The sequence below is a fragment of the Esox lucius genome, chromosome 20, assembly GCF_011004845.1.
Source record: "Esox lucius isolate fEsoLuc1 chromosome 20, fEsoLuc1.pri, whole genome shotgun sequence".
NCBI classification, from domain to species: Eukaryota; Metazoa; Chordata; class Actinopteri; order Esociformes; family Esocidae; genus Esox; species Esox lucius.
This window is the reverse complement of record NC_047588.1, coordinates 13,553,297-13,568,180: the sequence shown is the minus strand read 5'-3', so window position 1 is coordinate 13,568,180 and position 14,884 is coordinate 13,553,297. Positions and strand designations below refer to the sequence as shown.

General features: G+C 43.2%; 1 protein-coding gene across 1 annotated transcript in view; it reads left to right on the top strand.

The window, feature by feature from the left end:
- Window positions 1–6,215, top strand: part of LOC105021871 (inactive phospholipase C-like protein 2) — a 43,594-nt gene extending 37,379 nt beyond the window's left edge. The window contains exons 5-6 of the mRNA XM_029115708.2: window positions 2,663–2,772; window positions 4,116–6,215. Of these exons, the coding sequence (XP_028971541.2) occupies window positions 2,663–2,772; window positions 4,116–4,322 (317 nt within the window). The 3' untranslated portion in view covers window positions 4,323–6,215. The remainder of the gene's footprint in view (window positions 1–2,662; window positions 2,773–4,115) is intronic.
- Window positions 6,216–14,884: the final 8,669 nt, after the last annotated feature.

The window sequence follows — 14,884 nt, the reverse complement described above, 5'->3', positions numbered from 1 at the left end:
GTAATCCCTTTCCTGATTCCCTCTATTGTTGCTTATTTGTCACACTGAATGGTTTCAGATATTCATACACATTTTTATATGAAGAGAAACCTGAGTAAGCACAAAATTCAATGCTTAAATTATATTTTTTGAAATATAACACCAATTCTGTGGGAAAAATTATTGCCCCCTTAGTTAATTTCTCAATCAATCCATTAATCAGCCTTACTTGCAAAACATTTATATCTGGGTGTTTTCTTCACACAGGTTTTTTTGCAGCTTCTAAATTATCTGTCAGGAAGTAGTAGCACTTGGACATGCATAACTTATTAATGGCAAATCTTACTTGCTTACAATTAAAAAGTAAAAGGCAGATATATTGGTAGATACTTTAAACATCGCAAAAGCTTTATTTTATTTGAATCCAAAGAGGGAAGTGGGCTTAAAGGGTAGAGTATGCTTACCCTATTATATCATTGTATTATTCAATGTGGGCGCACAAGCCATTACAGCTAAACAGGCTTATCATGGGTATACTGTACACATTAGCTGCCCAAGGCTTCTGGTAATTACCATGCACTAGATAAAAACTACTGGGCAAGATTCAACCATTAACACAATGGGAAAGAGCACATGGTAAACTAAGTAAAATTCTTAGCTATACTACTACAATTTAGTCTGAGGGCTAATGTGGGTGGGGTTGTGTTGGTTTGTATGAAATGACTCGATGCAATACAAAGTGTATTCCTTCTGGACAGCAACAGCTGCTGGAGTTCAGAATATCCATTATAAACTCTCAGACTGAGCAAGCCCCCTGAAGGCACTGTACATAACAATAAATAATACTCACTCTCTGAAATAAAAAGATCAAATGCAATACTCACATAGAGACAAACATCTCCCACAACTGAATAGTAAAATCCCGAAAGACAAACCTAGTCTGTGGTCTGTTTTTACTGTGGTTTCAAAAGTTAACATCTAGTTAACCTTATTAGACTGTAGAAGCAAGAAAATAGGGATCATATTATGAATGGATTAAACCTATTAACAGCCTGACCGTTAAATAGAGCAGGTGATCTTTATCAGGTCAAATTAATCAAATTCTTCAGGAGGACATGGGGCAGTGAATGAAGAATGTTGCATCTTACAATTAAATCAATTCCTGCTAAAGCTAGTACACAGAGGGCAGTCATACAATGTATGGATGGATGGATGGATGGATGGATGGCAGGCAGCGTTGTATTAACCCACTGGGATTTAGCCTAGGGTACTGCATGATGTGGAAACGTTTTCATGAATGCTTCCAATGGGGTTCTTATTCAATGGTTTTTGAGCTTCAGGCAAAGAAGAATATTACACCATCAGAATAAGATGGTCCTTGTTTTTTTCATTGGCTCACCTGCTGCTCAAAATGCTCATCCATGGACTGTCAGAGGTGACTGAGAATATGCATTCTGTCAGCAAGCATAAGCATGCAGAGAATTTCTACAAACACGCACTCACGTGTTGACTTTACACTGTCGCTAAGCAACCCCTGCTGTGCGCGTGTGTGTGTGCGTTCGTGTGCCTGGCACAGTCATGTTTCATGAGTACAACATGGTTGACCTGCTATTGCAGCAGCACACCACCTGAGGGTCAGAGGGTGAGGGGAAGTCATGCAGATGCCAAATCAGAGAGGCTAGGTTAACAAATTATTAGCACTATGTACGTTCCACTTACAAGAACCTCAATGTCCAAAATATCCTTTCTGGGGGTACAATCCAAATAGTAGCTGAGCCTTAATCAGGGCAATATGTTCTCTACATCTAATTCAGGCATTTGCTCCTGGAGTGCCAATATCGCAGAGCTTTTTAGAGTCATTGACAACCATCCAAACCAAACCCACCACATATATAACACAAAAGTAGGGGGATCTGGTGTTGCCATGGAAACAACACCAACAGGGCTGGGAACCGACCCAGAGCCGATAGAGCACTGCAATAAATCGGAGCATGCTCAGTCTGACTGTTGTGTGCGTTTGCCTACAGCTGATTCTGGTGAAGCTGCTAGTAGTATTCTAAGCTCTGGTTAAGAAGCACCTTAACATTCTGACAGTCACAGCTGTTGCTCTGATGTTGGGAACTCCACTGCAACCTGACTTAAATCAAACATGCGCCACTGCTTGTCTGTGTATGCTAACCTAGTGCAGGGCTCCGCTGGGGAGAGAGAGAGAAGGGAGAAGTGCATGCTCGTAGCTCCTCAGGAGACAAATAACTTCACTGTTCAGAGCCTTGACGCTAATCCACAGTGAGGGGACGTCATGTTAAGTCTCTTCTTTCCCTCTCAAGAAGAAAAACATGTCTTACTCATCTTTACCTCACAAGCTTTGCTTCCTCCATCATTTCTCGACTTTTTCAACGTTTTCTGTGTTTTCAAGCACCGCATTACAAAGGCGCTTGGCCAATATGAACATGTACAGACTGTACACTGAAGACAGGTGAAGGTTGTAGAGGCTTCTTATAGTCATAGCAGTTTGTTGGGGATTTTCCTTTTCATTTCGTAGAAATGGACTACTTGTGGATGCTCCAGGGTTTTCCTTTCCAGTGGTGATGACATTGACCACCCGACGTCGATGCTAATCTTTGTGACCGATTTGTGTAAATACAGAGCATAAACTCATGACCACTGACCCTTACTTCCCCAGCAATGGAGTTCCATGAGAACCTCCATGAAATGGCAGTGAAGGAAGGCCTGAAGGGCAGAAAGCTAACTAAGGCTGTGGAGAACTTCACCTGGAACATCACCATTCTCAAGGTTAGGGTCTGTTTTTGACAGTTCTGTGCTTTTTTTATTTTGTTAAAAGAAACTGTTTTAAATGTGAAGCCCCATAGACTTGAAATATCTGTATTTTCCATTAACCTTGAACCGTTAAAACTATGTTGACATGAAGGCTTCATCAACTGAGGTGGCTCTAACCCAGCATGTCGCTAATATTACTTCTTGAACTGTAAAGATTGTTACATTTCTATGGTGATATGCAAGCTTTTTAGACTAAAATCACTGCATAATGTTGAAACAAAATGTTTAAAAAGCTCAAAAACTTAACTACTTCAAAACTACCATTAGTACTGTAATACCACTTCACAGTCATAACTACTTCAAAACTAGCAAGCACGCAACATTTCAGTTCATAAATGGCATTCTATTTATTTACTTTTAATAACACATGCATACACCCACAGTGAACCGCCATTCTACCAATGACCTCACATCTCAGCCTTCCCAGATAATCTCCCCTATTTCCCAGAAATAAAGAGCCCAATCGCCACCCCCTCTCCCAGCCCTCAACTCCTCATCCGACCCCTCATCCAACCCAACCAGAGAACCACCCACCCTATGTGACAATGACATATGTAACAATAAACTAAAAACTGAAAGACGCTAGAGAACAGAAGGGAAAACAATAAAACAGATCCAACAAAGCCATTAGGCCAGCGTGTGTGTACATTCATCGTCAGATTGGCCTCTTCCTCCGACAAAATTAATTGGTTTTTGGTGTTTTTTTCTAATTTTAGAATTGTTTATTTGTGTGTGTTTGACCGTCATGTCAACCCTGTCTTAGCAAAGCCACGCCCACTCATCTCCATGGTCACAGAAAACATTTCACTTGGTGTTGTTTGTTTTACTGTTTTAAATAAAGCTGCAACTTCAGAGCTAACAACTTCAGAGCCAAGATTCCATAGGGCTGCTGATATTCAATAGATTGAGGGTTTGTTTACTGAGGGGACATAGGTTAGCTAGGTTTGAATAGGATTTCGGTTAATTAATAAGGGGCCTACGTCTGTGCCAATTGAATTGCATACACTCAGCCTGATGTATTTGCCTTTCTGCTCTTCATGTAACCCCTGTGTCAATGCGCTGGATAATTATGGAGGAATTACCTTTTACATATTTATTTATGGTATTTCCATGCTGTAATTAGGATATACCTTATGGGCGCTTGGGCCGATCGTTTGTACATGGTCCCAGATGAATTTAATTGGTGCCTGGTGATTGTGGCTAGGCTACATCCTTTATTATAAAGACACAAGCTGCCTTTGTGTTTCTGTTTAAGTCTAAACATTGCCATAATGTTCATGTCCCTGCTTCTCCTCCAGGGCCAGGCAGACCTGCTGAAGCACGCCCGGAGTGAGGTCCAAGAGAACCTGAAGCAGATCCACTACGCTGCCCTGACCTGTAACCTCAGTAAAGATGGGCCATCAGGAAGTACGGCTGGCTCTGAATCTAGGGCCCGACCGGGCAGTCTGGAGGCCATTCCAGAGACTGCTACGGGGGAGGACGAGATATTTGGGGATGAAAACTGAAGGCTCATCCTAGTGCCACACATTTCCCCCAACCCCAGAGACACACGTACCCCAAATCCTAGTGCCATACATACTCCCTGTCCCTGCTGCAGTCCCACACCTAACTACAGTAGTATGGTTCTAGTAAACATTCCTTTTCCAACACGCCACATTCCCATTTCCCTTAAACCCTTAACCCCTCCTGCACACCTCACCGTCCGGCAGCAAGATGCTGAGGGTCAACTAGGAGGGCCTGGGGAGCGTCTTCCCTAGGACGGCCTGGGGAGCGTCTTCCCTAGGACGGCCTGGGGAGCGTCTTCCCTAGGACGGCCTGGGGAGCGTCTTCCCTAGGACGGCCTGGGGAGGGTCTTCCCTAGGACGGCCTGGGGAGCGTCTTCCCTAGGACGGCCTGGGGAGGGTCTTCCCTAGGACGGCCTGGGGAGCGTCTTCCCTAGGACTGCCTGGGGAGCGTCTTCCTAGGTGGGCCTGGGGAGCATCTTTCCTAGGACGGCCTGGGGAGCATCTTTCCTAGGACGGCCTGGGGAGCATCTTTCCTAGGACGGCCTGGGGAGCATCTTCCCTAGGTGGGCCTGGGGAGCATCTTCCCTGGGTGGGCCTGGGGAGCATCTTCCCTAGGTGGGCCTGGGGAGCATCTTCCCTAGGTGGGCCTGGGGAGCATCTTCCCTAGGTGGGCCTGGGGAGCATCTTCCCTAGGTGGGCCTGGGGAGCATCTTCCCTAGGTGGGCCTGGGGAGCATCTTCCCTAGGTGGGCCTGGGGAGCATCTTCCCTAGGTGGGCCTGGGGAGCATCTTTCCTAGGACGGCCTGGGGAGCATCTTCCCTAGGTGGGCCTGGGGAGCATCTTCCCTAGGTGGGCCTGGGGAGCATCTTTCCTAGGTGGGCCTGGGGAGCATCTTCCCTAGGTGGGCCTATTGGAACTGCCATAAGACTGTCTTAAAGCAGTGATCTGTTGTAGAGACTCAGTGCACTTATTCCAGACGGACCCCAAGGGTTGACCCTAGGAGAGCCGCTCTGAGTGGTCCAAGGATTTTTAAGCACAATTTTACAGGTTTCTGAAGAATCAGAAACTAGAGCTGTGAATGTAATATAAAACAGGGAGAAGGAAAGCTGGACAGAAACAAGGAAATGGATTGCTGTTTACGATATTATTCTCGTCTGACAAAATAGTATATTCACAGTATATATGGAGTTCTGTTACCTTTTTTTGCAATGTGCATCATTTTATTATTGTACTCTTGAGAAATACAATTTATTTTGTAAAGGAAATAACTTTTGTCTGTGAAATTGGGGTGTCACTATGAAGTGACCTTTAAAACAAAACAGAAGAAGGGAAGAATGCAAGTTACAATGTGTGGTCTAAGGGTGGCAGTCCAGTCTCAAACCCAACCAGCAACTGCTACGAGGTGGAACTATGGAGTGAGTAATAATGTTCTAAGTGTAATTTCACCATTCCATGTGAAAGGATTAAGTAAGAAAGCTTCTCAAACTGTCATGGTGACAAACTAGCTCCCCATTCATGACATATTGTTCGTTATATAACTGTGCCTCATTGCTATATGTCAACCAAGGGGATGTATGCTAAGGAAAGAGGCACTCTTCCTCACATCCATCCTTCTTAACCTGCCTTTCCCAACAAGTTCATTCTCTCCACAGTGCTCAAACAGTTGCTCCTGGTTAACCAAAGTCACCCATCCACACTCCTGCATCTCATTCTTCACCCACCAGTGTTTTAACTGGGCCCACACTGGGACAAAAAGTTGTTCTTGAACATCAGTGCTGTGACAGTTGTTGTATAACTGTTGTTAACCTTTTTCTGCAGGAAGAACTGAATACCTGTTTTGTTCTCATCTGTGAAGTCTCCAAACCTCCCGAATAAATCACTTCAATTAGTTGATATAGTGTCTGGTGACAAATTCAATGACATAGTATGAACTATCATGAACATTCTACTCTGCTGTTTTCTGTTTGTCATGTATTAATAAAATCAGGATGGACAGGCTGCAGGGTCTGGATATCCCAGGACTTTTGGACCTCACAATTATAGAATAAACAAAAACACACACAACATGCATGCACACAGCTGATAGCTCATGCAAACATTCACGCAATCTCCTATTTGTCCCTCAATTGTTTTCATCAATGTCCAGACACTTTTAATGCCCATCTCTGTGACATTCCTACTAGTACCTCAAAAGGTATAAGTTCAGCTGGAGTACAGCAACACAATGAATGTTTAATAGATTGAGGATGAACCTTTTTTCTAAATATGTGTATAAACATATAAAACATTTCAAAATATTCTAGGGTAAATTGTCCTGCTGTATTAATTTAGCACTGGCTGGCCCCCTTAAAATGATTTTAAAGTAAAAGGCACTACCTCTATTGAGATGTAACTCTGGTCATGTATTAACACGGCAGGTTCTTGGCTCAAGTTGAAACATGCCTTTGGTTGTTTAGTACCTTGTTTACACCCTATTTAACCCTTTGTGGAATTTGCACTGTAAAATTCTTCAAACATGCAGCCATACTACTAAAATCTGTGTTTTTCTAATCAACTCACTATGTTTTCAACATACAGTATCTGGCAATGAGAACAGCACAAACGGAAAAAAGGACAACACCAACCATGTGCGTGTATACCTGCCAGTGATCGATCCTTTGGGCTATCTTAGCTTTGAATAATAGATTTTTCTCCACCTAGACACGTAGTTGACTCATCTCCTAATCACAAAGTATCAACTACAAGTTTTATTTTTGCATGTTTTAGTATTTTAATGTTTTTCATTATTAATTTATCAACCTGTCCAATTAGTAGTTACAACTTCTATCTTGATGCAGCAAGCATCATGCAGCATAAGAAAACCCTGCATGTCATCATATACAGCTCTGGGAAAAATTAAGAGACCACTGCACATTTTTCTTTCTTTTCCAAGAAAGTGGAAAAGGAAGGTTTTAAGTGAAGAACAGAAGGGTTCTAATTAAGAGACCACTGCAAATTGAACACTTCTGTTCCTCACTCAAAAATGTCCTCTTCAGCATTTTTGGAAAGGAAAGAAAAAGGTGCAGTGGTCTTTTAATTTCTTCCGGAGCTGCATGTCCAAGAGCAGGACGCATTATCTTGCCCACATGCTAGTTGACTAACACTAGGCATTTAACATCTTACATTTCGTTTTAGGTAATTTAGCAGACACTAATGCAGAGCTACTTACGCTAGGTCATGCATTTGTATACTTCACATACTTTATTGATGGCCAACTTAGCTTATGCCTCTGTCACAGAAAACAAATTACATGCATGTGTTCATAACCAATTGCTATAGCAGAAATTTGAGATTGGTCAATTAAAAATAATAATTCACTTGCGTAGCAAGAGGTTAATAAAAATATGTAATACCATTTGACAGTAAGTTGCTTGTTTTTCTTTTTTTTTTTCAAAGATTAGGTTTAAGCTGTATCCACGAAACTGGCCCCTTAGGATTTAACATCTTGGATCGGCTAATATCCATCCATCCATCTTCTTCCGCTTATCCGGGGCCGGGTCGCGGGGGCAGCAGTCTAAGCAGGGATGCCCAGACCTCCCTCTCCCCAGACACTTCCTCTAGCTCTTCCGGGAGGACACCGAGGCGTTCCCAGGCCAGCCGGGAGACATAGTCCCTCCAGCGTGTCCTAGGTCTTCCCCGGGGTCTCTTCCCGGTGGGACGGGACCGGAACACCTTCCCAGGAAGGCGTTGCGGAGGCATCCGAAACAGATGCCCAAGCCACCTCAGCTGACCCCTCTCGATGTGGAGGAGCAGCGGCTCTACTCTGAGCTCCTCCCGGGTGACCGAGCTTCTCACCCTATCTCTAAGGGATCGCCCAGCCACCCTGCGGAGAAAGCTCATTTCGGCCGCCTGTATCCGGGATCTTGTCCTTTCGGTCATGACCCAAAGCTCATGACCATAGGTGAGAGTAGGAACGTAGATTGACTGGTAAATCGAGAGCTTCGCCTTGCGGCTCAGCTCTTTCTTCACCACGACAGACCGATACATCGACTGCATTACTGCAGAAGCTGCACCGATCCGTCTGTCAATCTCCCGTTCCATCCTTCCCTCACTCGTGAACAAGACCCCTAGATACTTAAACTCCTCCACTTGAGGCAGGCACTCTCCACCAACCTGAAGTGGGCAAGCCACCCTTTTCCGACTGAGGACCATGGCCTCGGATTTGGAGGTGCTGATTCTCATCCCCACCGCTTCACACTCGGCTGCAAACCGTCCCAGTGCATGCTGAAGGTCCTGGTTAGAAGGGGCCAACACGACAACATCATCCGCAAAGAGCAGAGATGAAATTGTGTGGTCCCCAAACCTGACACCCCCCGGCCCCTGGCTGCGCCTAGAAATTCTGTCCATAAAAATTACGAACAGAACCGGCGACAAAGGGCAGCCCTGCCGGAGTCCAACATGCACTGGGAACAAGTCTGACTTACTGCCGGCAATGCGGACCAAGCTCCTGCTTCGGTCGTACAGGGACCTGACAGCCCTTAGCAAAGGACCCAGGACCCCATATTCCCGAAGCACCCTCCACAAGATGCCGCGAGGGACACAGTCGAATGCCTTCTCCAAATCCACAAAACACATGTGGATTGGTTGGGCAAACTCCCATGAACCCTCCAACACCCCGTAGAGGGTATAGAGCTGGTCCAGTGTTCCACGGCCCGGACGAAAACCACACTGTGGATCGGCTAATATGTTCAAGGAAATAATTAGCAACTGTGTGGTAGAGGGCTTGTTGTGCCAGGTTACTTTAAGGGAACAGGTAACATTTAGCTTTCCTCACATTCATGCTAAAGAAAAATCTTGATTGGTTGGAGGATACGTTTGAGTTTAAGATTTTTGTCATGTTTGCAAGTATAGACCCATATAGTCCTTGTTTTGAGAGTTTTGGATTCATGGCAGTTCAGCCTCTACTCAGAGGCAATAAATCAAATGTAAAGTTTTTTTGTATTACTATTAAACCTGACTACAGTGCAGGATGTATAAAAACCAGTAAAACCTAACTCATTAAAGCTTAGAGAAGAGCTGGGAGTGGGAGGGATTCCATTCGAATGCCATTCTGAATGCCCATGACAAATGTTGTCTGGCTAGTATCATTCGCACCACAGACAGAAGACAGGGCCCCAAGGATCATGTCAACAACCAGTGAGGACACATTCCTCATAAACAAGAAATATGAGGGTTTGGAATAAATCTGCTTTGTAACTTTGCTGAAGGCTCATATCTTGTCTAGATCCAGATATTTGTTGAGTAATTCATTGATTAATAAATTAACTACCTTCAGGGCAAACAGACTATCAGGTTGAGTGTATGTGTTTGTTCCATTTGATTTAATTGCATTAAGTGCCCACTGCGCACAACTGTTAACGTTTGAGTGTGATGGTCTGAAATGTACCAGGTTTTTGGCTTGGTCTGAGAAGCAAGTCTCCCTATGGTCTTGGTGACCAAGTGGAGGCAGATGGCCATGAAACTAGCGCCTGAACAGGCCTTCTTTTCTGGAACAAAATCTGTCCTACAAGCCATGGCATGCTTGCCTTGAAATACCTTACGTTTTAACTGCCGGAGAAGCACTCTAAACCAAGTCTATAGAGTCGAGCACTTTAAACCGATGTTGCACGTTGATTAGCTGCTGAACTCAATCTGAATTATTGTGCTTTGGTTTCTATTCACCTTTGCTTTTAAGGGCTGTTGGATCGTATGAAGCAAAAGCCTGTGCACCACGATATCTAGGAATATCCAGAGGCGGTTGAACAAACTGTAGGCCTACATTAGAAAGATCACTATGTCAGAGATACCTTCTACCTCTATCTTTTCATGTTGAATATTTAATGCTCTGCCAGTCACTAAACTGCAGGTCCCAGGGTGAATTGCGCTCGCTCAATGGGCCCCCTTTGTGGAAAGCAAGTGAAGTGATGCTCTTTTAGAGCACTTAGTGCAAAGCGCTACTCTGCAGACCGCTACGATCATGACCAGGGCACCAGCCTAAAGGCTAGAAAGAGTATTCGGAGAAAATGGCCCACACACACACAGAGCGGTCATAGACCTAATTCTAGTACTAACCAACAGGCCTTTTCAGTTTCCACATAAAGAAGTGTATAGATAGATCGCTGCTTATCAGTTTAGCAAGTGACTTGCATTTCCAGGGAATTGCCAGTCTATTCTGTGAACAGCCTCCCTCTCCCTCTCTCCTCCCTCTCCACTATACAATGAGAAGTGGTGCTTATCTCAAGAGGAGCTTGAAGGAACACACATTCAAATGTGATTTTGTCATCGACCAGCGTGCACCATGTGTTTCATAAAACATTTGTGAATGTACATTTCTTTTTAAAGTTAAAGATAAAAATATGAGAAACTTGGAAAGTGCAATGGCATGTCAGACTATTAAGAATCCAAGCAACCATGCTAAAATCACAGCATTATAGGAATACAGTGAATCTTTTTAGTAACCAAGCCTGGCAGAACATTGACAAAGAGCTCATCGTTGACTGTCTTCCAGTTCCTTTCCCTCTCACTGTGCTGCAACCTCACAGTATTTGTCATGGCACGACACAGTGACTACTTGTTCTTGCCAATGAACATTATGCCTCGGTTTGGACTGGTGGCTGGTGCAGACCTGCAGGCTGTAGCCCTGTCAGGATTTGACCACTCTCTGCTCTCTAACAAACTGCGACTGTATTCTGTTTGACTTCCAAATAATGACACATTATTAGGGTACAATGCAGGCATGCAGTGCATAGCACGACAACCGTTGATGTAATAGCTCAGTCCTACCTCAGACAAAAGCAGTGTCCCATGATTTGAACCATGAGATCTCATGCGCCATCTAATCCTCATCACCCACAAACCTACTGGCATGTACATCACAGAGAAGGATTAACACTGTAGTCTATGAAAATAATTAAATACATTATATTAAAAGAATCAAATACATTCTCATTCAAAACAGAGGCAAATGATCTATGTTTCTGTCTCAGTGACAGCCATGTTCCCTCTTGATTAGAACTTTTGGTGTCCCAATAAGGGAGGAAGGATATTTACATAAATTCTGAAGCAGCTGGATCCTGTCCGGTTAATTATCTATTGTTGTTTCAACCGGGCTGAATAAAATCTTAAAGGATATGCTCACCATTGTTGAAGTGAAACACATGAAACATTGTTTGAATTCTTGGTCTAAAACAACTTAAGTACCATGACAATCCACACAATTGCATGTAATACCAAAACAAACATGCCAAAAAATCTGGGAAACAAAAGAGCAGGTGCTTATTTGTCTGTGTATTATTTGTCAGCGTAACTCCAATCTCTTGTTAGGAAATACCCAAACCATGCAATCCAAGTGTACAAAAAGTTATATTTCAATAGGAGATGTTATACTGACCTTCAGTGGAAGTGAAGGGTAATGCAGGGAATATCAGCAACTGAGTAGAAGATGGTGGGATGTCATTTTCTGTAAATATGTGGGATATAAATTCACGGCGTTCCTCCATCAACACAAAATAATAAAGCATCTAATTCAGAGAGCCCAGGTTGGTAAAGCATTTCAGAAAAGAAAGCATATTGCTTAATTGGATTTCCTCTGAATAATTTAGTGTGAAAACATCAGTGTGATCAATCAAGGTGTGGTCAGTCATGATGTGGTTAATCATGGTGTGGTCAGTCACAATGTGGTAAATCATGGTGTGGTCAGTCATGGTGTGGTCAGTCATGGTGTGTCACGATGTGGTCAATCAAGTTGTGGTCAGTCACGATGTGGTCAATCAAGTTGTGGTCAGTCACGATGTGGTCAATCAAGGTGTGGTCAGTTACAATGTGGGCAAACAAGGTGTGGTCAGTCACAATGTAGCTGCTAGATCTTAAAGCTCCTGGATAGATACATAATGTCAGATAACTGCATCATACAGATTTTATATCAGCAATATTTCAGTTGAAAGCTTAGATCTCCTTGTTTACAATTTAAGACTGTCTGGAAAATATATTCACACTAATTAATAGTAGTAGTACATTAATAGTAGTATATCATAAGCCCTCTGCACACCACTTGTAGTTGTCATTTTCAACAACAGAATATTATGATGTTAGTGGAAATAATTGCAATGTTTTTAAACCCTCTTTGTCTCCCCAATTTCCTATGAAAATCAGCCCTGCTTTAATGTGACCTCTCCCACCTGTCTTGGGACAGTTGATGTCGAGACGTGTCCTCCAAAGCACATCCAATGGTGTGATGAAACTAAGATTAAACTATAGGGTCTGAATTCCAAGCGTCACACCTGTAGGAAACCAAGCACCGATATCACCAGGACAATACCATCCCAATGGTGAAGCATGGTGGTGGCAGCATGGAGAGGTTTATCAGTAGCAGGAACTGGGAGACTAGTGAAAATCTGCTTCAGAGCGCTCAGGACCTCAGAATGCGGCAAAGGTTCAACTTGAAACAAGATATAAGCCCTAAGAACACTGGCAAAACAATGTTTCGGGAGTGGATTCAGGACAAGTCTGGAAATGTCATTAAGTGGCCCAGCCAGAGCCCAAACTTGAACCCGATTGAACATCTCTGTAGAGACCTAAAAATGGCAGTCCATCCTTAAAGAGCTTGGAGGATCGGCACTGAAGAATGGGAGACACTCCCCAAATACATGGGTGCCAAACTTTTTGTGTCATACCCAAGAAGATTTGAGGGTGTAATCGCTGCAAAAAATGCTTCAATAAAGGTATTTTTCTAAATATTTCATCAAATAAATTCCAAAAAATGTGTCTTCGCTTTGTCCTCATGTGTTATTAAACCTGCCAAGGATAATGCCACAAGAAATACTATTAAACCTTGAAACGTGCTGCCCTTTGGATCAATCAAAAGTCCAAAGAAGGCTATTAAAGTCATACAGAATACAGTAAATTAATATAGTCAATCCACATTTTATCAGTCTTCACACCTCAGGAAGTAAGGAACAACTTAGAGTTCTTCCTAAGTTCAAGCCTAGTAAGGATAAAACGTATGAAGAACTCTAAAGAGGACCCAGAGGGGTGCTCTGAGGGATTGTGTTTTTTGGATAAAACGGCATTTCAAGGACCCCTTCAATTGAAATATATTTATTTTTACTTTAATGTGTTCCCTTTATATTACTTTGTTGCATTATTGTATTTGATTGTGCGTTTGTTGAGGTACTGTAACTTGTAAACACGGCTCATCTGTTAGAGACCTTACATAAACAACATAAAAAAGACATTCATTTGCTGCGATGTTTTGTTATCACTACCTTCACTACCTGCAAATCTTGTGGTAAGTTGCTCACCAATTGCATTGATCCGGGCTGACCGAGTTTGCTCCATGAAAGCCAATTCTCTTGCAAGCCATTTAAAATAAACGTCCCAAAAAAAAAGTATGGATAATTGATACATCTGTCCACCCTTACAAATGCTACAGGCCAAGTGATAATTTAAGTTCTGACAAATATACGGCTATATCTGTTATAGGATTCAGCCTGTCTATCAACACACATTGGTTACCACACAAGATACAGGAAGTAAAGCATAATGGACCTATTCCACTGACCTTGGACTCCGAGCATAACAATTATACGGCAGGTGGCTGTCCTACATCAAAGACATACATCCATAATAATGTCCACTTTTGTCGGCAGCAGAAACGGAAACCCCTCACCACAACAAAGCCTTTCAAACTGACATGTTTCAAGGGCTTAAAATGGCCATATTAATATCCATTGTGCTCTCTCATAAAGGTTTCATTTACTCCACTAGATGGCAGGTGGAGCTAAGACAAGCAATGCTTTAACCTTCCCGAAAAGGTGCTCATGAGATCTACCTTCCAATTCAAAGTTATTGTACAGGGACCTGCTTCTGAGAGCTCCTGGAGTCTAACACCTGCTCGCTTCACTCCCCAACCAACCAGCCAGGGGAGCTTACAACAGCCTCCCACAATACACTGCAATTCCCTTCCACGAGGCCACGGCTTCCTGAATCGTATGCACATATCCCTCATGTTCTAAACCCACATCAGGCTTCATAGACTAACCTTTATCATGGCACCCCTATTGGGTATTCGCGGGGGGGGGGGGGGGGCTGTTCAACAAAATAATCAACAGATCCTTATGCACCACTGATAAGACCACAAATCTAAATGTATTGATTTTTGTGCTTCTGCATCTGCAATGCAATTTGTCAAATATGCTATTAGGTGCTTAGCAACGAGAACCAAACCAATGCCTTAGCAATATCCAATAATATTATCTCTCTATGGAGAGCCCACTGACATGATATTGTCTTGAATTACAGAAAGAAGGATGGGGCAATTACATAGTTTATGTCAGCGCAGGCCTGGTCATAACCCTGCACCGCAGATACAATGGAATGAATGAGTTGAGAAGGCTTTATGTGCACCACAGTTTTTCTTCTGCACCGGTATCGTTATCACATCTTTCCTTATCTCATTCTAGGCCATTGTTTACAGAGAGCCGCAGAGAAACACTGCATTGTTTGTCAGAGGGAGACTTGATGGAATCAGTGCTCAAAGTACATTA